Genomic DNA, 27,148 nt, shown 5'->3' with positions numbered 1-27,148 from the left:
GAGGTTTCATGGTGAATTCTTTACAGAAAACCACTCTATACATCATTCGAACACACACACACACGCGTTTAATCGCATTTCACACTAAAATAGAACATTGCCTGGGGCGTTAGGGATAATGAAGCGGAAAGTATGGTATAGTATATCCTACGATCCAAATCTGTTTCTTTACTTATCTTTTCCCCATATCCTTCGGCTTTTGACAATCAAAGGGAGATAAGTGGCTGTCACGTGACTTTATTTTCCGGCGAAAACAAATTCATTGAGCTTCCCGCCAATAAATACAGCAGAAAACACACCAATGACTTAGTAAACGTAAGTACTTTACATCCGATTTTAAACATATGTAATGAGAATACACAAAAAAATGTGAAACAAGTTGTTGTAGGTCTTCACTGCCTCTGGAAATAGCAAAATTAAAACCTTAATTATGTACTGTTTGACAAAGACTGTCGGCTTGGAAAATGGCGGCTATAATTTACGATTAGTTTTATGACTTGAAACTTGTAGTGTGTTAGGTTTGTATTTGCTTATTTAGCATATAGATTAAATTATGAAGCAAATTTATTGTGTTGTTGTAATATTATGGAAATAAAACATTACAAATAACACAAAATGACAGCCAACAATATCACGTTACACCCACCCCCTGAATACCGCGAACGAAGGCTAATAGCTTCAGGTGCAACAAAATTACACGAAGGAGTCATTAGAACAGTTATTAAAGAAAATACATTGAAAATCCCAGTTAATCACTAAAGTTTGATCAATTACCATTATTTTCAGCGATATGATGAGCGACAGGCAAATTTCACAAAAGACAGTTACATATTACTGTTTATGATGCGCGATTTACCTTTCAGTACCAGTGATTTTAAAAAGGTATTGTAAAAATAAAAGCATATGATTTAAATTAATAAAAATTGTTAGAAATGGTCACATATACTGTGTACGAGAATAATACATGTATGTGATATTTCAGGAGCCACAATCGTCTTGTATTCAGATTTATGTGATCTCTTCTCCAGTATGATAATAAACTTTTTTGTGTATTATTTTCATACTCATTATTTATTTTAAAAAATTCTAACCGAATTCGTGTTATAACTGCTATAGTGGGGTCGCACTGTATTTGCTTTTGGAAGTTTCTTTATCTCTAAATCTGGAAAGAGGTCATGGAAATGCCTCTTCGTTGTGTCAGTTCCCTCATCAAAGACAAGATCAAATGCAGTAAATGGTCCATCCTTCCATTTGAAACACATAATTACTTTTTATTACTAAACTTGGTAATTCACCTGATCCTAGCCACGCTTTTTTATTCCTGGTATTTTTTGTACAGCATTTCCGATTTCCATTATGCTGTAGGAGTTCTTTAGGGCTTCTCTGTTCTGTCATCAGAAACTTAGTGCTCATGAGAAACATTCTACAGCACCAAATTCAGCAAACTCGTCACTTGCTCTGTTTTTATTGATCTAAATGTACTGGTGCACATCTTGCATGAATGACCATATCCAAATTGAACTTTTGGAATAGGCATATTGTGGTACATGTAACACTTGCTAATGTTTGGCATTGATCAGTGCCTCCATCTATACATTTCAGAAGTATTATTGGAATATCTGTCCTGTTTAATCGACTGCATTGAATGCTGCATGTCGAAATGGGGATGAAACCTGAAAGACAATGTCATTAACTACAGTAAAACCTGTCATGAGCAACCTCTGCTATGAGCGACCACCTGTCATTTCTGACCACAATTGTAATGCACGGATCGATTTTACTATATAAACGCTCTGTTATGAACGACCACCTGCTGTACGCGACCAGCAACCACGATTTCTTGGTAAAATATGCATTTTGACACTGCTATGAACGACTGCATCGCCAAAAAAAAAAACAGATTGACAGCACTGACCTAACTTAATTCTTTGTAAACACTAGAGCTCTGGATAAATGTAGCATGCAAACAAAGTGCACATTAAATAACACTATAGTTGAACAACCATATATCGAGATAAACACCTCTAACCATCATTTAATCCTTTGTAACAAAGACTGCATAAATAGTAAAGATTGCTCTAATAAAGTATTTAAAAAGAATTTGTCTTGCTACAGTACCAGTTTTGTGAAATTTACAACTCCAGCATACAGTGTCATTTGTAAACTGCAGTAAACCAGACTAAAGTACATGTCACTAACCGCCATTGTAGTGCCGAAGTCATGTGAATAGCCAGTAAGAGTAACATCAAAGAGAGTAATGATGGATATACACAGTCATTTTAGAGGTTTGTATTTTTTCTTTATCTTTATGAAAACTCAAAAAACGCCGGTAGTCCTTATGCCCCAGTGAGAAATCGTTTGAAAGGGCTTCAGTGTAGGTTTGAGTACATCATTTGTCTTTCCAGTTATTCCATAATGCCTAGAGGGTGAATGAGCTCATTGTCTTTAATACTAGTAAGTGAGAATCATTTCCGGATTTTTTTAAAATTATTTTTTATTTCTTTTGTTAGTGTTTCACCAAGCCACCATCTGTTTACCTGGGTGCAGATGGTCGCAACCTTTGTTTATCAAGCTATAACGCTGTTGATTTAAACTTCGTCTCAGAATAAATGTATTGTTTCTTGATGAGTTAATTATGTCTTTTGGTTTCATTCATTGGTACATAATATATATCTATTCCACATTTCCCCAAAACCTGATCAAAACCAATAGTCTTTATAACGTCAACACTAATAACAATGGCAGAACCTCCGCTAAAAAAAAGAAAAATTTTAACACTGGAAGAAAGGATTAATGTCATTGAAAGAAATGAAAAAGGGGAGACCGCTCGCAAAATAGCAGTCAGCTTAAGCATCGTTAAAATGCAAGTTCAAATTGTAATCCAAGACAAGGAGTCCATTAGAAACAAATGGCAGAAAGGTGCACAAGCACAAGGAAATATGCCACGGCACGATGGACAGTTTACGGAGATCTGAACAAGCGAGTATGGGAGTGGTTTTGTGTTGCAAGGAGTAAAAACATACCAGTAAGTGGAAAGTTGATTCAGGAAAAGGCAATAATTGAGATACATGTTCAGACCAAACAGCTGAGTAAAACATGTCAACAAAGAAGTATAATGGATTTCTTAAAAAACAAGTGAATAAGTGTATAGAATAAGATATATACATCATATCTAACTGTTCATTTTTTGTACATATTAATGTGATATTGAAATATAAATTTTATTTTCGTTGTTTGATAGATGTATATCTTTATTGTATAAAGATATTTTGAGAGGAATGCATGCACTATTTAACAAGATTTATGAATAAAGGATATGATACATGTACAGTGAGTATGGGTATTATTTATTTTTCAACAGTGCTAACTATTGACCCTGAAAACCAGTCCATTTTCACACACCTCTTATGTATTGTAAAAACTTTGCCCTGCACAAAGGATTCCTCTATTTTAGTAGGAATACAGTAATACCTCGAACATTCACGAGGTTAGGTTCCAGAACCAGTCGTGGATCAGAAGGAATCGTGAATGTTTGGTACGAGTCACTAAAAATGCTAATAAATGCTTATTTCTAGGGTTTAGACCCTAAATATGACCCAAATCATGCTCCCAAAGCACTTTAATTTCATTTAAAAGTTAGCTTAATACATTACCCTTAAAAAGAGAAATAAATGGTTGACGTAAAAATAGAGTACAGTATCGCCTAATGGGTATTTGCCACACTAGCGCATTTACAGTACGATACATGTATACTAATATTACCCCTATACTAATTCATTGACTGCTGTTTTCTTTTGCACTCACACTAAGGTAAAACCAAGTAACGAATGGGACTGTAAACTTAATGACTGACGTTTTCTTTGTCATTGTCAGGAAGGTAAACTAGGTAAACTTCATGTGTCACGGAAGTCATATAACGAAGGTACAATTCAATAAAATAAAGAAAACATGTACGTAGAGGGTACCAATGAAAATTTTGCGAATCTGTGAATTCGCGAATCCAGAAACGCAAATGCACGAGGTATTACTGTATAATATTTATGAATAACAGGTGCCAATGAAAATTTTGCCATGTCATGATACAAGGCAGCCTGTGTTGTACTTGTTGGGAGAATTGATCTTTTGCAACATACATCAATAAAAACTGAATATCCTGGCTCGCCACATGGTATTTTGGCTTTATCATGACAAAATAGAAATACAGTTATATTGTAGTTGTGTGGCATGCAGTTTCAGCATGGCAGTAGCATTCATCTGGTAATGAAGCTGTCTCCTTTTGACCAATATACTGAACCTCAATTCAAAATGTGAAATTCTCTGCAGCTTTTTGCATATGGGTTTCATGGAGCAAATTGTAAATGCACCAACAGACCTGCCAACCCTCATGATTTTGGCATGAATTTCAAGACTTGACAATGTTTCACACCATGTGCAAAACACCTGAAAGAATTCTGAATTTTCAATAGGCTTAAATTGGAAATAAAATAACTTTTATCCTGTTATACGCTAGGCAAGAAAGCAGCAATGGTCACTGATGTCCATAATGGTCTTTTATTGCTAGTCACAATGTTAGTAGAACTATATCCAGTTGTTACAGTGTGTCGTGTAGCAATTATTGTAAAGTATATAATCCAAAACTAGAATTTAAGTTTTACATATACTTATGAAGAAAACAAGGGCCTAACTGATTTGTTTTGAAATGACACGTGTATGCACTCATAGCAACTGTAATTTTTTTACCCACTAAATGAAGACAGCTTTTCTGAGTGTAGGAATTTTGAGATATTGAAAGATTAGCATATATCGTAAGTTGCTTGAGTTCATTTTTTCCATGCGTGCGCTGACACCACTAATCATTAACTATCTTCTGGATTAATACCATTTCATGATTAAAATATATATAAAATATTTTCACCTCTAAGAACATATGTATTTCACAAAAAGTAAAGCATAGATTGGAGTGCACCAAAAATTGGCCATGCATTTTGCTGTGAAACATCAATGTACACCATGCTTTTCGCACAGTAGTGTGCTGCGAAGTTTAGACTTGGAAATGTGCGTAGGGCTCGTACCATTTCTTACAATTTACCTATGATACATGTACTATATAATAATACTATTATTATATAGTACATGTATTATAGATGAATTGTAAGCAACCTTACAAGCCTCTGTGGGCACGTGGCAGAACGATGTGAAAAAGCACACTGCTAGCAAAAAGCTTACAGATATTGGGAAAATTAAGAGCACCCCCAGCAGCAGTACTACAAGCTACCAATGCTGAAGCTTTGTTTGTGAGTTTTCCTGTTGAATATAATCCGTTTTTTCAGTTGGAGATAAATAACAATGACAGTGAAAGAATATTTCCTGTTGTGAGGAAAATTGGCAACAAAATTTTAGTCACCAAGATTAACCATGCAAGAAGCCTGAAATGTTTTGAAACAAATTTACCATAGCCCAATTGAGAAAGTTCAAGTCGGCCACATCATTATTTCATGATAGATATTGTGAAGTTTGTGTATTTCAGTAAATTTGGCTGCAAATAAATTTGTCCATAAAATCTGTGTAAATAATGTTTTATTATTATTTTGGGATTTTCATATAATGCAGTACTGACCATCAATGTAGATGGAGCTAGTGTCATGGTATCAGTTTTATGGAAGTACCTGTTGCTCATTTTAAGACTATATACATTTAAAGTTGACCAGTTGCATATTACAAATTATTTGTTAAGAACATTCCACTACAAATCGGTCATTATTATATTTCTGTTTTTACTAATCCTTTAAATGATTTCTATTAATACAAAGCTAATACATGGATCTGGTAAACTTGGATAAATATTTAATATTGCAAAACACTTCATAAATGCCCAAATGATAAATTAACAAGATTTATTTGTCTATCAAAAGGGAGTTTAGGGAATTAAAACTTTGAATTAAATAAACTGTATCAAAACTATTTAAAGTTATTAGAATAATTAAAACACTTAACTCATTTGGCCCCAGAGGTTTTTGTCGTTTTCGCCTGAAATGTGTGTAGGAAAGACATTTGGGAGGCTATTTCTGAATAACATTGTAACACATCAGCTTTCAACAGATTTTCCATGAGAGTAATGCCTAGTTGTATTAGAAACATCATTTTCCATTGGTTATTTTCCCTGCACATGAGCAGAAGGGTAAAAGTTGGAGTTCTAATTTTTCTTTTTTTTCCCCGCTTAATGGACCCATCATTTTCGTATGGAGACCGCTCTTTATTCCAAATACCCACCTTATCCTAGTTTTTGCAAAGGATCACCTGTCTGTGTGTAGTTCAGACCAATTGGATTCCGACCACGAGCAAAGTTTGGGTGAAGAAAAACCGGGTCCAAAAAATGAAGTTTTTCCCTCAGTAATTTGTAGTGCAACTAGAACTTCCAGATTATTTGGTATCATTTTAGAGCTATATCTGTCTGCATTTTTGTAATGCTACCATGTTGGTGTATCTTAAATGACCTCGATGCTGTAGAGCTTGGAAATGGGGTACAGCCTCATCACGCCTACAGGCGGGATTGGGGCTGAGTGAGTTAAGAATATACTGTCTTTCAATTAACCCCCAGATCAAATGTTTATTCCTTAATTTTTATTATTTAATTCTGATTTAAAATTCAAGCCATGACTGTTATGATTATAATTGCGAGATTTTTTCGCTATTTGTCACATTTGCAAAGCCCAGGACAATCCTTGAACAAGGCAAGTAAAATAATTATTCATGACTGGTGAAGACTAAAATACTGTGCATATGGTAAGTATCGTTTTGTATTGATTCTCCATCTCTTGTCTGGATATGTGTATCATTTCAGCAAAAGTACTGATGCATCAATAATATATTGATGATTTGTTTTACCCCTAGATCTCAGTTATAAAATAACTGTAAGGATGGTTTTGACTAGGCTTTGAGAAATTATGAAAAATACACACGTGCATTACATATCTAACAATTACAGAAATTTAAAAATAAACATGTCCAGAAACAGAATTATTTACTAGAGACAAAAGTCTGTGGCTTAATTTAAAGAAGATGCATAGGAGTATTAACTCTACAAACCTATAACCTGTTGACACCAACTTGAATAGATGATTGCTTGGTGACTGGGATGTAATCACAATAACATCGGGTGAAAAAAACCCAACCCCAAAACAAACATCACAACCTGTTAACACTATCAGTTGAAACCCACAAACGATTCAGACTTGCGGCATTTAATAGACAGAGACTGTAATCATCCCCAGGTAATATGGATTAACTTCGAAGACAAGCAATATATGTGACACCTAACTTTATTTTGGCACTACAGTGGCAATTCACTGCATGTACATTAGCCGGTTTACAGACTGTACCATATGTCACTATATAGAAACTAGTAGCCAGAATCCTTTTTTTATATATAGTTCTTTTCATGTGTGGTTTTGATCAGAACAGTCTTTACTATTCAAGCAATCATTGTTACAAATGATTACATAAAAGTCATTGGTGTCTGTCTATGTTCTCGTGATATGGTAGTTCGTAGAGCTGGATATTAGGTTCTACTTGTAGCTTCAGTAAGGCTAGGAACCAAGCTACATGTATTCTACAGGTACTTTATTTTGGTTTACAATACATATAAAACACTATAAGCATACCTACAGAAAATTAAGATACCAGAAACCAAACTCTTGTTTATTTCCTTCTCATATGAGCAGTCATTGGATTAAAATAGGGTCAGTGGAGTTTATTCCCATTTTTGCAATGCGGTCGTTCATAGCAGTGTCAAAATGCATATTTTGCCAAGACGTTGTGGTAGATGGTTGCGTTCAATAGGTGGTCGCTCACGACAGCATTTATATAATAAAATTGGCACATGCATTATGACAGGTGGTCGCACATAGCAGAGGTCGCGCATAACAGTTTTTACTGTATTACTACTCTGCCTGAATGGTTGTTCATATCAACATGGGGTTTCATTTTAAAAACATTTTACTGTGTTCTAAATAAATGTTGTTCCAATTTAATGTAGAGCATGCCATCATAAAATCTTGTTGTGGCAACTACTTTTGAATGGAGTCATTGACCTTGGCATTTTATCAAGTTGGTCCTAAAAATGAAAAGGATGCTGATCTGACATCCAATATTGTGACCATAGCAACCATCTTCAAAATTTTTAACCAAAAGACTTAATATGAAGTCTAGTTGGTTTTGAATGAAAATTATGCCTTTGCAGCCATCTTGACAATCTTGTTATTGCTGCTCTTAGATTTAATGTTATATTGATGTTTGGTTCTTTTTGAATGAAAATGATATCTGACCTTCAATATGGCCATGATGGTGGGCATCTAGAGAATCTTGTTATAGCTACTCTTCATAAAAGTCATTTTGAAAGCAGGTTTTCACCAGAGGACAATTATGATATCTAGTAGGTCCTGAATGAAAATAATGCTGATCTGAAATCATCTTGATATTTTTTTATATTCCTACTCCACCAGAAATGATGGCCATAGAGATATTTGCTTTGCTATTCATCTAGGATTAATGGCCATAGAGACATTTGCCTTGCTATTCCTCTAGAATTTATGGCCATAGAGACATTTGCCTTGCTATTCCTCTAGAATTTATGGCCATAGAGACATTTGCTTTGCTATTCCACTAGAATTTATGGCCATAGACATTTGCTTTGCTATTCCTCTAGAATTTATGGCCATAGAGACATTTGCTTTGCTATTCATCTAGAACTTATGACCATAGAGACATTTGCCTTGCTATTCCTCTAGAATTTATGGCCATAGAGACATTTGCTTTGCTATTCCTCTAGAATGTATGGCCATAGAGACATTTGCCTTGCTATTCCTCTAGAATGTATGGCCATAGAGACATTTGCTTTGCTATTCATCTAGGATTAATGGCCATAGAGACATTTGCCTTGCTATTCCTCTAGAACTTATGGCCATAGAAACATTTGCCTTGCTATTCCTCTAGAATGTTTGGCCATATAGACATTTGCTTTGCTGTTCCTCTAGAATTTATGGCCATAGAGACATTTGCCTTGCTATTCATCTAGGATTAATGGCCATAGAGACATTTGCCTTGCTATTCCTCTAGAATTTATGGCCATAGAGACATTTGCTTTGCTATTCATCTAGGATTAATGGCCATAGAGACATTTGCCTTGCTATTCCTCTGGAATTTATGGCCATAGAGACATTTGTCTTGCTATTCCTCTAGAACTTCTGGCCATAGAGACATTTGCTTTGCTATTCATCTAGAATTGATAGTCATAGCAACATTTGGCTTGGACCAAACGACTTATGATATCTAGTTGGACTTAGTCTTCATCACATATATCTGCCAGGACAGCCATCTAGAAAACTGTTTCTCCTGAAGGTAAGGTATTATCGTTATGGGGTTTTAACCAACAGTATTTTTCTGATGTCTAGTTTGTTCTGTGTGAAAATAGTGCCAACCTTACTTATAGAATGGCCCATACAGCGTCTAATTTGAAAATATTGCTAAAGAATATCAGTTGGTTTCAACATTTCTGCAGTAAAAAGAAGAAATGGTCACATTATGAATTTGTGGAAATTCATGTTGGACAGTAGAGTATCAGTTCCTTTGAGGGACACATTATTATTATTATTATTATTATTATTATTATTATTATTATTATTATTATAGACCTAATGGGGAACAGGACGTAGAATTCCAGAAGTGGGAGACAAGTTTGGGAAGAGCAACAGAAACTACCTTACAATGGAGACTGTAGACCCCAGCATGATGGAACCAGATTTAACTGCAGGGTTAGCTGTTACTGTTGTGAGGCTTGTAAAAAAAAAAACATTGCACAGTTTTCAACTACCCACAGCAGATATATTCCTAGTTTCTTAATTCTGTTTGCAGTGGTTATGAATGTTACCAGGCTACTGGACAAAATATTTGTCCTCTTCCAAGTTAGCTATCTGTTGGTTGAACAAAGCTGTTTACTTTGTAGTTTCTACTGTATTTTTTGCACAAATGCTATCAAGTGTGTAAGGTATCGATCTAATGGGTATGTTCCTTTTTCATTGTTTATTATGCCAGGGTTATCTATATTTTACTCAGATATATCACAGAAGTGCACTGTTTTACTTCATGCAGTATTTTCAAGCATCTTGTTGAATATAAATGAAACTATCACATGTTAGACTTACCATTTTAGAGTTTGGTGAACTTTTGTCAAGGAGAATAAAGGAATGGGATGTATGATCACTATGATAAATAGAATAGATGGTCATAATAGGAATGGAGAAGTACGCCATGAATTGTGATCTCATATATCATCCTCTAGAGATAAATATGGTTGGTATATGAAAGCAATAGGTTGCGTCAGGAGAATGTTAAAATAGTCACATCAATATTTTGCAGGTTACTTGAATACATTTTGAGAAGAACTCTTTTAAAAAATAAAACAACAGCAGGGATTTGTAATGGGCATCTGATGGTGATCAACTATGTTTACTTCTCATGTTTTGAGCCATCTGTCACTAATTTGTTATCCCAACATTGTTATCTGGTCTAGTTGATTCTAAATAATAATGGAGCTGCTAAGACATTTGATGTGGGCACCAAAGAAGTCATTTTGAATATCATTTTATTGCCACTTCTCCAGAACAAACGGTAATGTAAACATGGTATTTTTTGCATAAGGACTTCTTATGGTATCTAGTTAGTACTAATGAAAATGGTACAGATATGACATTCAATAAGACTGCCTCAGCAACTATCTTGAAAATCCTCTTAACAATTCATTTCCTGAATGGTAAGTTATATAAGCATGGGTTTTCACCAGAAAGACTTTCTGTGATGTTTAGTTGGTCAGGAATGAAAATGATGCTGATCTGACCTCTGATATAGTGACCATCTTGAAAATCAAGTTATTGATGCTGATCCTCGATGGATGATTATATTGAAATGGGGTTTCATCAAAAGACTCATCAAGTTGGTCCTGAATTAAAATAGTGCTGACCACAAAAGAGGAAATGGTCTTATCTTAGATTTCTGGAAAATCTTAGTGGCTAATAGCACATCAGTCTTGCTGAGGGACAGTTGTTGATGAAAGTTATTTCCCTTTTTTCCTGCAGAATATGCTGATTGATACCTGTAAATCAAACCAGACCTGCTAGCTTTATGATTTTGCCACAAGTCTTACAAAAAATATCCTTGTGGAGCAAAATCAAAACTACAGAAATACGATTGTTGCATTAAAATCTGGATAATAGGCTTGTCTTTGATTTGTATCCGAGTTTCATATTAGATTTACTGGAGTTAGTCGGGTAACCAGACTAACCTTACAATAGTGCCTCTGATGCTTTTTGCAAAGTGTCTGCATTTTCAAACTGTTGGTGATAAAATCTGTACAGAATTGTGTCCATGAAGTGATACTTGTTGAAGAATAAAATGGAAAATAAGCATCTTAAAAAGTGTTAATGATAAAAGGAATAATCAGATTTTTGTGAATAAAAATAGGAAAGGACGCTATTATGTTTACTATATATTCAAAGGTTTTAATGGTGCATCGGTGGAATCCTGATCGTATAGTGCAGAGTAAATTTATATATCGCGAAAAGGGCATTCAAAACAAAGATAAAGGCCACCAAGCATAACATCATTAAAAGTCCAATATTTAAAAATTATAAACTGCACGCTTTTAGAACGTTGATGGCGTTAGCTGGAACATCATCTTTCGATGCATCTCAGTGCACAAATGTTGCCTCCATTAGTAGCCTATTATGTCATGGAATGGTCGTATGGGCTATATCTTGTTGCTGACTGGGTCAAGGATGCAAGAGAGGTGAAGAATATTTACGTGGGCAGTTTGCTCCCCATTTGTCTGATTTGTTTCTCTTATTGTTTCAGGCCAGAAAACCCATCAGAAGATGAGTTTGAGGATCTGAAGCAAGTTGCTGTAAGAGGAAGGAAACGAAAGGCAAAAGATGATTCAGCAGTAAGAGTGCATTACTTATATTTTAAAGAATGTTTTGCAGGGCTGTACAAATTGGATTGCCTGATGACCAGGACTAGGCCGTTGTCTTGGTTAGGAAAGCGCTTTACAGCAAGAATTTTAGTCCTGTGCAAGTATAGCACTGTTTAGAAGTAGTATATTAACTTGTTAATCATAATGAATGCATGCGTGTTTATCCCTTGAATGGGAAAGGATTATGTTGAGTTTGTCCTTTGCTCAACTGACATTGGGTGTTTAGCACCTAACTGTCACTTACAGCAAAAATAATAAAGTGTTAAAAAAAAATCAGTTTGCTGATGTTTGGGGTATCTATGAGAAGAAGAATTTTAGTACGTAATACTGTAATTACTGTACTGTAATTATTTTCCGCTTAAGCTGTGAATGTTCTTTGGGGGAAAAAACACCCCAAAGATCGTAACTTTTAAAAAGCATCAAAAATGCTGCTGATAAGGAGATGTAACTTTTATAATTCTCATGGTGGACATACTGTAGTTGCAGGTGATGATGATTCTGTTGCTTACTTAGCCCAGACAGCTAAAAGTTCTTGTTAGGTAGCCCATTTTGCCCATAGAACAAAGAACAAATAAAACTAAATGTCATCTTCCAATTTCACTATCATCCCTTTAGTTTGTCATCAATATTGGAATTTTCACTCTCTGCATTGTATTTTCTATTCTTGTGATAAAATTGTTATTTACAGGTCGCCAAGCGTGGTCGTGGAGGAGGACGTGGGCGTGGACGAGGTCAGAGAGCTGAGGAGGAGGAAAGTGATGGATCTGTGTTTGAAATTGTGAAAGCTGGAAGGGCATCATTGCAGGTCAGTTTTTTGAGAAATGGAATAATTTCCACACTGTATTGTTGCAGTAAAAATAAGTACAAATGCACTGGCAATTAGCCTGTGTAATGAAAACTCTGAACCATGCTTAACATGGATCCTTTCAAGAAACCTTTTATGTCTTTTTCTGTTTTTGTTTCATCTTAATGTGCTCATTTTAACTTGGTGGGATCTATACCTGCAAGTACAACAGATTACTTTCTTAGGTCATTGAGCAGTTTTTTTACAATGTGGGTTTCTCTAATTTCGCAAGATGTGCTGGAGTGACATTTTTGTTTTTTCTCTAAGTCACACCCTCTGAAACCTTCTCCCCAGTTATATCCCTGTTAGTGTACAGATCAACTCCAACGGTAACTAATGTTAAATGAAATTTGGTGGCAATCCCTCTGTCCAAGGGGAGACCACTCTATTTTGGCTTTCATCATGGCAAGCAAAGGGCCTTTTATCACTTGCTAAAAGAGGCTACAAAACATTGTAATTGTCTGTTTTAGCTTGGAACAACTTGATTTACTTGGAGGTTGTGCTCTAATGTATTATGATTGAGTAAAGTACTATAGAAGTAATGTGTTATACTGCAAAAATTGGTTTGACAAAACTGCCCAGTGGCTTTCAACCCTGGATTTGTTTATTGAAAATAAAATGATGCTTGAAATGTTGACAGATTTTCTTTTCAATGGTAAATAGTTTAGTTAAAAGATTTGTCTGCATAATCTATTATTATTTGACTTCGTAGTCAGCATATCCAATTATCTTCATCTTCGGAGTTTTCTATTTATGCCACAGTTGATGTGAAAATCATTCATTTTTTAAGAAAAGAATTAAGAGAACAATCCTTCAAAATAGTCCTTTAAACAGAAACGTGGAACTGAATTTCCCCAAACTTCTTTTTATACTTTTGGTTTAGCTTAAAATTTTTGAATTTGGAGTACCTTCACGAAAGAAAATTAGTTAACAAGTTCAGATGGAAAGACACCAACTTTGTAGCAGTTAAATTTTTTGTAAAGTTTTACAGTATCTTTGGAATTTGTCATTCACATGTCCGATTTGTGCTTGAAAATAAATAAAGGAAAAAGCTTGTTCAAGTTCTGCCCACATTTGATTTACTATTGTAATGCCACAGAAGCATTGAAAGATAATTAAAAATAATAATTTTTTAAAAATGTTTTAAAAGTTCAAGTGAAAATGAAAGTTCGATCATTTATCTTTATTTTTATTGTAGACTGTAGTGGATGACTGGATTGAGTCCTACAAGAATGATCGTGACCAAGCCTTGCTTGAGCTTATTCAATTCTTGATACAGTCTTCTGGCTGTAAGGGAAAAGTTACTCCCTACATGTATGCCAACATGGAACATGCTGAAATCATCAGAAAAATGACTGAGGAATTTGATGAGGTGAGATGATATTTTAGTTTGAAGTCCAGACCTGACAGCACAGGACTTGCAAACTTGAAACATGTTATTTGATTGATTAAATGTGAGTTCATTGTGTAAAATGTGAGTTGATTGTTTAAATACAAGTTAATTGTATAAAATGTGAGTTGGTATGTCAGGCTTCTGCATATTTTTACAAGTACATTTTCCAGTGATATGCACAAATTATTAATGACCACTCTGGTGGCCTAGTGGTTAGAGCATCCAACTCTGGAGGTAGTGCCTTTGAACCCAGGCCAAGTCATACCAAAAACTTATAACAATGGTTCTGACCTTATAACAATGGTTCTGACAGCTACCTCGCTAGGCGCTCAGTATTAAGAGGTTAGTGTTTGGACTGGTTCTGGTAGTTGATCATTAGAGGCGAGTGCTTTTTATTTTCAAGCACACCTGTTAACAAAGCTCATGAGTTGCATACATGCCAACCATTATGCTTCAGGCATAATCATTATGCTTTTATTCTTCACCAAATTAAATTATATGCTGGCCTGTATGTGGATTATGGTGTTTTGGTTCATTAAGAAAAAATGAAGTAATGTTCTTTCTGTCATTTTTAAAAATATATTTTTAATTTCACTTATATAAACTTGAGAATATTCTTAAAAAGATGACTGCTGCATGAGAATAGTATAAGAGTACTTTCCTTATTTACTGCTGTATGACTCTTTTCCAAGAAAACAGATGGGCTTCTTCAAATGTGAACTTTGCCTCACAGATTCATTATATTGATAAACTAGTTAGTTAGCAGACCGGTCTTTACTTCTAAAGAAAATGGCATCAGTGTTGAGTGAAGTGCTGTACAATGTGAGTTGTTGATTTTACTTGACAGAAAATGTTTGAGCAGATGGATCTTTTCAAACTTCAAAACAAGTCGGGTCAGAAAAAAGGACAAATCAGCACCGCTTTACATACTTTAAAAGAAGAATATGTTAATAAACATAACATAAAGTGATACATACCTAGGTATACTGCAGTCGTATTAGGCATATTGTGAGCTCATACTTAAAGAAATCTACTTAGAATGAGTAGTCTAACGTCACTGACAGCCATAGTTTACACAGTTACTGATTTTGTAAACATTACAGCTGTGTTGAATGGAGCCATAAAAGTATCATGTTACTGGCGGAATCACCTTATACTGAGGATATAATATATAGTATTATTATCACATGATGTGTTAGGATTTATAAACATTCCAGTCATATTAGAAGGAATGTTATAGTGGGGTAGATTATACATCGTATTACTGTTACATAATGTAGTATTATTCATGATGATTCCAGCTTTATAAAAATGAGTAATATAGTGGGGTACATTATTAGTGTATATAAAGTGGTATAATCCATGACCATTCCAACCGTAGAGAAAGGGACGTGTTATACTTTGGAGCATTGTATATAAAATACATAATGGCCATTGCAGCATTATAAAAATGAATATGTTAAAATCAGGTGCCTTATATTAAGAGAACACTGTCTTCTAGTCGACACATTAGTTACTGTTTCTGTGAAAGAAATATTTGTCTCATTCCATGTAATGTATCTTCATTTCAGGATAGTGGAGACTATCCCTTAATCATGACAGGCCCTCAGTGGAAGAAGTTTAAAACAAATTTCTGTGAATTTATCCAAGTTCTTGTTCGTCAGTGCCAGTACAGTATTATATATGACCAGTACATGATGGACAATGTAATCTCACTTTTAACAGGGCTCACTGACTCTCAAGTCCGAGCCTTCAGGCATACCAGCACTCTTGCATGTAAGTAAATTATGCTTCGGAAGATCTAATCTGGTCTTTCCTTTACTTTTTATTTCAGAAATATTTTTTATAGCAGGCTATTTCCAGATTGTATCTTTGTTTTTACATTACAGTTTATTTAATGCTATTAAATCCAATTCCAACTTTATTAGAACTGGATACTTTGAGTGCTGGTTTTGTACCACTTTGCTGCAGTATTTTTTAACATAAAGTGATACATACCTAGGTATATTGCAGTCATATTAGGCATCAGCAATTATATGTTCTCGGGTTGGGGTCTGACACTTTAAAAAACAAATCCATCTTTTAATAGATGGAAAGATATCTTGCTCTGATTGATAACAAAATAACACCACATTAAATCCATTATTTTAAAAAATTATCCGGAGATAAAATAAAATAACAGCATTGCAGACCCCCTCAGAGAATTAAATGGTTATTACCTTATAATAGATGAATTTGCTATGTGTTTCAATTGTTGTACAAGTTTTAATCAGTGGGATGATTAAGCTTACAATATAGCTGACATCCTATGAAAAACTGTTTACATTAAAGAACTTGTTGATAAAAAAGGGAACTGTTGACACCGAAGCCTACAATTTCCTAATTGCACTTGATATAATAGGTGGTGAAACATTCATGGGATGCCAGCACCGGGGCAAACTATTTGTCAGAGAGGGCCAATAAACATAAAATACACTCAACAGCAAACGAGAAAATGTTTAATAGATGAGAAAAATTAAGTAAAATTTAGGCAGAAAACAACTGCTGTCCTGAAAATCTATTGATGATTTGCAGTCTTACAAAGGAATACATGTACTTAATACGATGATATCCAATAGGAAATAACTAAAAAATGACATTTTTGTTTTTTATTTGGCATGAATATCTTTCACAGTATCCATTTGGCCACCACATTGGCATACGTGGCATGTGATCAAAGGATCATAAATATAATTGTGATATTCAAAAATAATTGATGACAGATACAATTGTTGTTAACAAAACAGGACATAATAATTTTTCATGATAATAAATTTTTTAATGAAGTTACTAGAGAATGCAAAGGATTATTTATCGAGAAAGGCAACAAATGCATTTATTGGACATCAAGTCATGTTGATATGAGTATGTCTCCTGGTGGGAGAAATGATTACTATCGCCACTTGAAATTGAAGAAACAAAAAATACAAAACAAAAGAAGACCAAAACAAAAGAAAGCCAAAGATTGCATCAAATTGAGAGATCTAGCAAGAATCCTTTGAACTCCGTGCAGTCTGGAACTACATGTCAGAAACTGTATTGGAGGTAATTAAAGTGTCTAATCTGTTTTCATGACAAGAATCATAGGTTAAAATATGGTACTATAATTCTCGTACCAGAGATCTTTGAAAATTTCACAAGTTTGATTTGCCTTTTGAGCAAATATATGCATTAATTTTATATTTGGCAGCTATGAAATTGATGACAGCCCTTGTTGATGTAGCCTTGAATCTCAGTATTAATTTGGACAATACACAACGACAATATGAGGCGGAGAGACAGAAAAACCAAAATAAGCGTGCAACAGACCGTCTTAACCTGCTGCTCGTCAAGCGACAAGAGCTCGAGGATAATCAATCAGAAATTAGAAACATGCTGACTTATATTTTCAAGGGTGTCTTTGTACATCGTTACAGGTAAATTGAAATTGAGTCCAATTTTAGCTCATGTAGCTTTAAGCCATGTGAGCTTATGGTAAGGTGCTTTGTTTGTCATGTTTCTACTACATGATTAATTGCCCATGTTGTTACAAGGAGCATAAAAACCTTTCATTTTTGTTAAATGTATGCTGATCAGTCATCCAGTCTGGCCACTGTTTCCAAAAATAAAAAACCCATTAACCTTTATTTTGTAAAGCTGCTTTTTAGAATTTCTTCTCCTAATTTGACAGAAAGCATCTTGGTGTAAAAGTTTCACAATCTTTTCATATGATACAGATCAATCAACAAATTTGACTTCAGTTATTAAAAGACATGTTAACAGAAACTGTTAAGCAGAATTTGACAAAATTTGATAGCATTCTGGCATTAAGGATTTTCGAATTCATACAGTTGATGCTGATCTACCATTAAATGTGACCACTGCTATTAAATATAGAAAATTCTTTAAATTTACTTTTTGTCAAAAACCTGACTCATTAAAAATTGGCCAAATTGTAGTTTCCTGGTAGGAAGGGCTTTTAATTTTGTACAGTTGATGTCATTCAGCTTCAAATACAGCTGCCTTTACTAAAAATTGAAGAACTCTTTATAATTTCTTTTTTAAAACCTGATACAGAAACTTACAACTGCTTGGCAGCATTTAATCAATTTGACAACATCCAAACAAAAGTCTTTCAGATTGGTACAAATGGTTCTGGTCTGTTTGTTATTAGAGATGCTATTGGTAAATTGCTCAGAATTTGACCAGCATAGATAGAAAGCATCATGGCATAGTGGCGTTTCAATTAGAACAAATTGTACTGATGTGCCATCAAATATGGATAAAGATATAGAAGCTAGAAACCTTGAAACATTTTTTGTTTTAATATATACCATCACTATTGGAAAACAAATGTCTACCATACGTACTCGCTTATAAGATGAGTCCAACTGCAAACTGCACAAACACAGATCTGGTGTTGCATAATGCTCTGACAGATCAGTGATCTGTGTAGTTGGTAGTAATCAGCAGAATGAACAACACAGACCCTGGTGTACCGGTGCATTTTGCCTCAGCGGATCAGGATCTTTGTTGTTTGCAGTTTGATTTGACTTATATGAGTACGAATGGTACATAAAGCATTCGGCTGACATATTTCTTGGCCTACTTCTGTTGCATTGGGCTGTTACGTGGATGTTACCCACGTGGGCATCATGTTTGCATATGTTGATCTGTTTGGGATCTGGAACTTTCAAAGCTACAGGTTGATGCACAAAAGTTTTTGTCTCTGTCCATGAAAATATATATGTACAAGTTAAGAGATGGTTTCAGAATTGAAGAACAGTGTTTAATTTTGTATTGTACCAATTCTGCATTTTGAAGATTAAAAAAACCCATTAAGTTGTGTCTTTTTGCAGACTTTGTTTCTGCACGATTTTAAAAATTAAAACAGAAATTTAACAAAGCCGGTCAGTTGACAAATATTTTTAGAGCTTTTATGTATTTATATAACTGTAAACTGCTGTTAATAATATTTAGTGTTAAGCATTCTTCAATTTCATGACCCCAAAATTCCTGTTCTCCTAACTTTGTTTCATAACACAAGTTACTTAGTTTAAATCACTGCAGTGAGTGGGGCCCATTGTAGTGATTGGGGGCTCTTTTGCTATGCACCCATTGTTAATAGCTCTTCGTTTGAAAAATGTTGGATCCCTTGCAGTTTGCGGGGTTATATACATTTGTTTTTTGTTGTTTTAAAGTGCATCTCCTCGTGCCATCAAAAATATGGTCTTGAAACTTGAGGTAATAATAATATAAAATGAATTTTTAAAATGTGCCTAAGTAGACTTATCTATGCCACAGATGCATCTAGGGGTTGGACAGAGGAGATGTGGAGCAAGAAAGCATTGGGCAGATGGTTTTAAATAATTATGCATAATCAATATTAGGATATTTACAAGTCCAGTAGACTTGTTTGTTATCCATTCCATGGAATGGGGTTGGGCAGGAGCACTGGGAAGGAGAATGCAAAATTGAGAAAAGCAACAACTACACACATATCTATTTCTTTGCAGAGACACCCAGGCAGACATCCGAGCAATCTGTATGAAAGAAATTGGTGTTTGGATGAAAAAGTATCCTAATATGTTTGTTGATGATGGCTACCTCAAGTATGTTGGCTGGACTCTATATGACAAGGTAAATGCATTCCATTTTCTGTAGAGCCCACATTAGTGGGAGGTGAGACATAGCAGTCACATTTATGCTGCTGGCAGTACCAACAGTTATGGTTGCAGCTAAAGTTTTCATTGGCAAATACAATGGTCCCCCTCATGAATGGCTCCCTGGAGCAGCGGCCACCCAATTTGTATTGTTAAAGTTTTAATTAGCATATTTCTAAGCCATGTGTTACAGTCCAGGTTAATTGTTTTCATACTACATGCAGTTCCCAGGGATTGAAGAATCTTGAAAAGTTCTGGTTCTTACCTTGAATAGTGCTTGCATTTGAAGTTGGCTCTAACATTTTTTGGCAGTAGTTATGGTCACCTTATGTCATTCTGATTGTGGGAACATTAGCTTGTGTATGGATTATGGTATTTGAAAATGCGAGTCTCAGAATGGGATATTTCTGACCCTTGTGCACCTATATTTGCTCCATACAGTAGAAATTTATGCAGGATACAGTATTATTTTTATTTGGTTAAAATTGTTGAGTAAATACCATGGAACTGGTGCCAAGTTCAAAATTGTAGTTGTCTGCTAAACTCTGCTGAAAATATATATGCATTTGACCTTAACTCTAGTCACCACTATGAATGTAAGTAGGGACTAGGAGAGCTAAAACAACATCAGCTAGATGAAAGAGTGAAAAAGCTTATGTGGATGACATGAATAAACCCTATTGTTTTCACCTAGGTCTGTTTTAACAAAAAATATCTCAGAGTTCTTGTTTTTGAATGTTTTTTTTAATTCTGATCTTTTGTGAACTCTACTTGCCATAATCAACATAATTCCTAAGTTTATACGTAAATTAATTATAGTGCTTGAAAATTAAATTTTTGTCCTTGAAAAGTGCTTGAATTTCCTGATGAAATAGCTGTAAGAGCTGCAAGTTTTGTTCTGATGTTTCAGTCTTGTTGAAGTCCAGGCCTGACCACATTTTAACAAAGCCAATCAACTTGAATGCACCATGAAATATTTCTTCACTTACAGACACAATAGTTGACAGATTTTGATTAAACAAAATTCTCATTTTGAAACATTTTGTCATTTAGTAATATTAAAACTTCAAAGCTGTTTTTAGGTTAATAAGTTTGCATTATTATTAATAATTGAGCATGAGCGTGCCTTCAAAATTCCGCCCTTAAAGCTGCAAAAATTTATCTACATTCACTAATCGTGCAGTTTGATTCCTTTCTAAGGTTGGAGAAGTGCGCCTATGTTGTTTGAAGGCATTATACCCCTTGTATGAAAACGATGATCTGTCACGAAAAATGGAGCTCTTCACAAACAGGTTTAAGGTAAGCTTTTGATTCCTCATTATAATTATGGAATGATAAACCTATATACATTTATTACTTTGCTTGGTACTTTTCTGTTGTTTTTATGCAGAATGTCTCTAGTGTTAATAAGATCAGAAGACGTGCTTTTTATATTATTTAAAGTGTGTAGTGTTGGACATGAAATAATTTTAAAGTTTACAAGTGGTAGATAGGCATGTCATTGAAGTATTATGGTAAGTTGCAAATGATCAGTGCTGCATATGTTTTTAATATCAATTGGTCATGCTAGGTAAGCTTATGTTTTGGTCCTGGATTCAGTGTGTGAGATGTCATTAGTCCATATTTCATCAAGATTTACAGTTTTCAACTTCTAAAAAACCACTGGACCAGTTTCAACAAAGTTTGGCAAGGAACATTCTTGCATGATGGCCTTTACTGTTAGTACAATTTGCAATTGAATATAGTCACGATTACTGAAAATGGAATAACATTTAAATGGCTTAAATTAAATGAAAAAAATTGCTTTAAGTTCGCTAGAATCATCTTGACATGAGGTCTTTGCTTATAAAATTATACCAATCTGCAATCAAATTCAGCTGCTGAAACCAAAAAAAGAAAAATACGTTGATAGCTTCTTAAGACCAAACAGAATTAAACCTAATTTTTCAGCATCATGTTTAAACACACAGCCTAAGGCAGGCATGCCAGCCCTAACGATTTGACTGCAAGTCTTATGAAAATGAAAACACAGACTTGCAGAATAATAACAAAAATTATGTAAATATGATTGATGCTGGAAAATCTGCATGCAGGCTTGTCCATGTTGAACTGAATCCTGGTTCCTTATTAGAATCAGTGGAGGTTGTCCAGAAGCCAGACTAACTGTAATGGAGTCATTCATATGCTTTAAACAGTGGTTACTGTTTCATGCAAAACTGCATGATCAGGTTGTTGCTTATAGAATTTTCTAAAAGCAGTGTCCAACAAACGACTTCTGTTCAAAATGAAAGGGTCCATAAGCCTATTACAAAGTTTAAATAGCACAGACAAGTAATGAATGTTTTAATTTTAGGATAAAAGCAGGAAGGGCAATAATAATGTCTATTTGGATCTCATGTTGTTGGTTTCAGCATATCTTGTGGCGGGTTGGACAGCACTGCCTTATATTAAATTCTACCCCCTCACCCCTTTTATCTTCACATTAGTTGTTGAATTTCTGAACATTTTTCATTTTGACTCTCAAGAACCAACTTTACTTGCGTATAGCTTGCTTGTTTAAAATGTAACAATTCTGTACTGTTGATTAAGCAGGTGCTGACCGCACATTAATATGTTAATTATTTTCTTGCAGCACAGAAGAATGAAATAAAGTGTTTGATTTGCATGATTATTTTTTAATGGTGAATATGTCCATCATAAACCTTACATAGTCTTCTGGTTGTTAAAAGTATAAAATACTTCTTGTAGGACCGAATTGTGGAAATGACACTGGATAAGGAGACGGAAGTTGCTGTGCAGGGAGTTAGACTAGTCATAAGCATTCTGAAGTAGGTATTTGAATGAGATGAGGATTTTCATGTGATTTTAATTACTGATATATTTGATACCATGCATTAGCTCTATTGGATACGTAGTTTATGGGAAGTTCTATTTTTTATTTTCCATCTGTAAGAACAACTCTGTGATTGCTACTTCTAAATCTACTTGAAGGATTGCAGTGAAACTTTACAAAGACATTCATCCCATGGTCAGGTTGAACCTAAATTAAAATGTTACCACTTTGACTTCCAATAACGGGGTTCTTGTGGTCTTTGAAGGTCTTTGACATATTGAAAATATAAGGTAGCATTTTTGAGGCATTGAAAGTTTGGGAAAATCAAGCAGATTACCCTGAGGTCTTTAAAAGTCTTTGAAAATTGAAATAAACCCAAACATTTTAATTTCTTTCCAGCATAATCACAAATAAAATTGTCCACGGTTGTTAGATTCAGATGTAGTAGAGTCTTCCTGGTTTCATTTTTTTTTTTAAATTTGGAATTTATAGTTTGAATTTCATCATTAAACAATATTGTATTATTTTGTATTCACTGTTTTCTCACATAACGTAACTTGTGTACAAAATGTTAGCAAAAATAGGTCTTGGAAATATATGTTTGTGGTCTCTAAAAGTTTGGGAACAGTCTTTGAATTTATCATTCATAATAATGTATGAACCCTGAATAAGACAGACATAAGATTTATGATGTCTAGTTGGTTCTTAATGAAAATGTTGCCACATAAGCATCTAATATTGCTGTCACAGTGGCCATCCTGAAAGTTTTTTTAAACTTCTCCTGAATAAAAAGTCATTGTCATGGAGTTTTCACCACAGCTCTATTTTAGTTTGTCCTAAATTGAAAAGATTTTGCTCAGACATCAGTATGACCATCTTGGCAACCTTCTTGTGATATTAAGTTGGTCTTAAATAAAAACTGACTTGATCTTATGGCCACAATGGCAGCCATCTTGAAAATCTTGTTATTTCTACTCTTCCTAGATGGATAGTCATATTCATATAGGATTTGACCAGAAGACTCCAAATGATGTCTGGTGGTTGTAAATGAAAATGGTGGTCCTAACTGAAAATCATGCTGATCTTATGTGTGCCATGTATTAGAATTTTGAGGTCTCTGATGACACACATAAGATTTCCCATGCCTGCACCAAATGCACTTCATCAATGTGCAGTGTTTGTACATAATGGTCAGAGCGGTTTTGGTCCATTGTCCTGTGGAAAATTCTGTTGGTAACCAGTAAAGTGTGGGATGCCATGATGGCCTCTGCTCCACCGAAATTCCCTGAACATTAAAATTGGTGCCCTTCACATCCGGGTTAGCTGGAAGCAGAAGATTGGAGTGATGTGTCTGTGATACATCAACCCAGTGTTCCTACTTGAGTCTAAGATGAGATAACTTATTCAGGGGACATTAATTTGGTTTTTGCCATTGGGGCCTTTTTATCCTACCATTTGTTGTGTCTCAAATACCCTTTGACTTGACTGGAGAGCTTTTTCCTATAGTTGGGCAAATCACTGGGCGTATTCTCCACACCTGCTTTGCAGGGCCAGAGTACTTGTAAATAAGATTGTATGAGGTTGAATGTGACCTCACTGATATCCATCACCAACTATACCAGCCATTTCTGTTACCCACCGCTGTCCCAGTTTCTCACCAACTGTCCATCCATGCTTGTGACTAAAGGTCAGTCATTTGTGTGAGCAATGCTGCAAACCTGCTAGCTGATAATCCCATTGTATACTGCATGTTATGGAATCTATGCAACCAGTCCATCAGCATCACTGCACAGATGTCTGTTAACAGCCATCCCAGCAACAAACCCTGTTGGTTGACTGATCACCCATTCAGTTAATGTTGAAGCTGTATCTTGTGTTATACCCAGTAAAGATGCTGCTTCTTTGATTCTACAGGGAGGATCCACTGTGGCCGAGTAGTTAACGTGCCTGATTGGTGACCAAAAGGGTGCAGGTTCAAATCCTACTGCTGGATCGACTGCCCTGGTATGTCCTGGGAAAGACACTTTAATTAAATTGCCATTGTACTAAATAACTTGTTTCTGTTCCATGAAATACGAGAGCAAACCAGTTCATTTCACAAGATATGATAAATGTGGACATGAGGAAGTGCTGGAGGAGGATAAACCCCCTGGAAGCGGTGATTGAGGAAATTTGCAGCCAAGTGCCTAACTGCTAATGAAGTCTGGCCAACAAGGTCAAGGCCACTGAAAACATTGATGATGAGCTCTCCTTCTGCCAGTCAGCAAGATGGAGATCTCTAAATGCCTGTGACAAAATCCCCCAAAAATCATAGACTCTGGGAATTCAGGCCATTTTGGACAGCTTGTTGTCAGCATCCTTCCTTTCATGCTGGTACTATACCCACTTGGACATGTACCATGCAGAGGTTCTGAGTTTAGATAAAGACATTTTTGTAGTAGTGAATGACTACCCTGCAGTTTTGCAAAGGTGATTCACATATCTTGCATGCAATATCAAAACTTGTACAGTTCTTGGTTACCACTTGACTTCATGTCTGCATAAAAACACTGGTAATGAACATGCCTGGAAAAGAACTTGTTATATTGCCAAAGTAAATAAAGGAGCTATGGACTAGGGGTGAACCGAAATATCGATGCATCAGTACTTTTGCTGAAATGATAACATCCATTCAAGAGACAGAATCAAAACAAAACGATACTATTCACCAGTAATGAATAATTATTATTAGTTGCCTTGTTATTCTGTAAAATTATAATCCATCATAAACAGTATTTGCAGTCAGAGGCACTCATGTTTACTAGTAAAAACAAAAAAGATTGTAAATACCTACTCGCTATCTACAAGTTAACACAAAGTGACATGGTTAGTAATCTGTCTACCACCACCACCCCATTTCATGCTAATTGTGTTAAACCAGAAGTATGTTTGTCTTTAACTATACATTCCAAACGTGTTCCACATGTGTAATGAAGTATTTTACTCATAATTTAATACCCACTTTCATGCGAAGTTTCTCCTGTCAATTGTATCTTGACTCCTTTGGTCGACCTGAAAGCTATGCTGCCGGTGTGTTGCGGTATGTTACATTGAATTCTTTTTTCTTTTTGCTAGTTCTGCTCCAGGTTAAACAATAACCAATCAGAAATCAATATAGCTTATTCTCTGCATGACAAACAGGAAGTATTGGCAGAACAGCAGAGAGTCCTCGTGGGAAAGTCATTAGATATGTCAAGTACTTAAGCGGCGATGCTGTCAGGGTGTGTCATTGTGCGAATCATGCACAATTTGTATGAATTGCGCACTTGGAGAACATTGAAACACGAAAACTCGGCAAATTCGTTGAAAGACCCACATATGAAATTGTGCTAAGTGAAGCACTGGGGCCCGTATCATTGCTTACAATTTACCTGTCATACATGCACTAGACAATAACTACAAGGGAGAACACTTCTCTTTTCTTTCATGACTTATTTAACAATAAATGCTGGTATTTCAAGCTATATTTCGCATAGTGTAATAAATTTGGTACCGATGTTTAGTTCAGGCATTCGACTTTGTATGCATATCCAATGTTGGGCTTACAATCATACCTTTAAGGAATGCCAGACGATTTTCCCATGCTACTGCTAGACATGGCCATGATTGCACCTGTTTGATAAGCAAGTTAAATTCTGCTGAATGCAATACTGTCCTCTCATTGATTAGAAGAAAATGATTTACTGCATTTATTTATAACTTATTTTCAGTTGGCCAATAAGATGGCAGTATTTTATTCAGTGCGCAGTTCTTACATAAGTGGGCTTGACCATGGCCATGTCGAGCAGTAGCATGCAAGGGTATCAACTACCTTCCTAATATGGAAAGACCATCAAGTTCAAGTGTGTATCGATATTTAACGTAGTGAGGCTTCAAAATCATGATTGTGAGTAGTACTGATACTCGGCACAGGTGAATCGTTTTACCCCTACAATGAGGGGCCCCGAGTGGCCGAGTGGTCTAAAGCACACTCCGTTACGGATCACTGCCATCTCAACCTCTGTCTGCGTGGGTTTGAGTCTAGGATTCAGCCAATGTGTGTATGTGAGAAAGCTTGCCAGTAGCTTCTCGTGGGTCGGTGGTTCTTTCTGGGGTTTTCCCGGGTTTTTCCTCCACCATTAATACTGGCCGCCATGTATAGCCTATCGTGTGCTGAAAAATGGTGTTAAACCCTACAACAACAACAACAATCACCCCTACTATGCACTGACCTGATGGCATCTTATAAATTGGACTGGGTGAGAGGAGACACCTCTCTCAGCTCATCTTCATTATAGGCACATCACTTTGGCTCTGTGCTAATTACCATTTGATTCTTGACTTGTGTTTGTGGTCA

General features: G+C 35.3%; 1 protein-coding gene across 4 annotated transcripts in view; it reads left to right on the top strand.

The window, feature by feature from the left end:
- Positions 1–230: 230 nt before the first annotated feature.
- Positions 231–27,148, top strand: part of LOC149799841 (cohesin subunit SA-1-like) — a 161,918-nt gene continuing 135,000 nt past the window's right edge. For all 4 annotated transcript variants that reach the window (XM_089959257.1, XM_089959258.1, XM_089959256.1 and 1 more), the window contains exons 1-10: positions 231–315; positions 9,688–9,809; positions 11,905–11,992; positions 12,711–12,827; positions 14,065–14,238; positions 15,831–16,035; positions 17,489–17,714; positions 19,794–19,917; positions 21,141–21,239; positions 22,689–22,768. In XM_089959257.1, the coding sequence (XP_089815383.1) occupies positions 9,763–9,809; positions 11,905–11,992; positions 12,711–12,827; positions 14,065–14,238; positions 15,831–16,035; positions 17,489–17,714; positions 19,794–19,917; positions 21,141–21,239; positions 22,689–22,768 (1,160 nt within the window). In that variant the 5' untranslated portion in view covers positions 231–315; positions 9,688–9,762. The remainder of the gene's footprint in view (positions 316–9,687; positions 9,810–11,904; positions 11,993–12,710; positions 12,828–14,064; positions 14,239–15,830; positions 16,036–17,488; positions 17,715–19,793; positions 19,918–21,140; positions 21,240–22,688; positions 22,769–27,148) is intronic.

This window comes from Sinohyriopsis cumingii, chromosome 5, assembly GCF_028554795.1.
Source record: "Sinohyriopsis cumingii isolate HCF-2022 chromosome 5, ASM2855479v2, whole genome shotgun sequence".
NCBI lineage: Eukaryota > Metazoa > Mollusca > Bivalvia > Unionida > Unionidae > Sinohyriopsis > Sinohyriopsis cumingii.
Note: the sequence above shows the minus strand (reverse complement) of the source record. Positions and strands in the feature narration are given on the sequence as shown.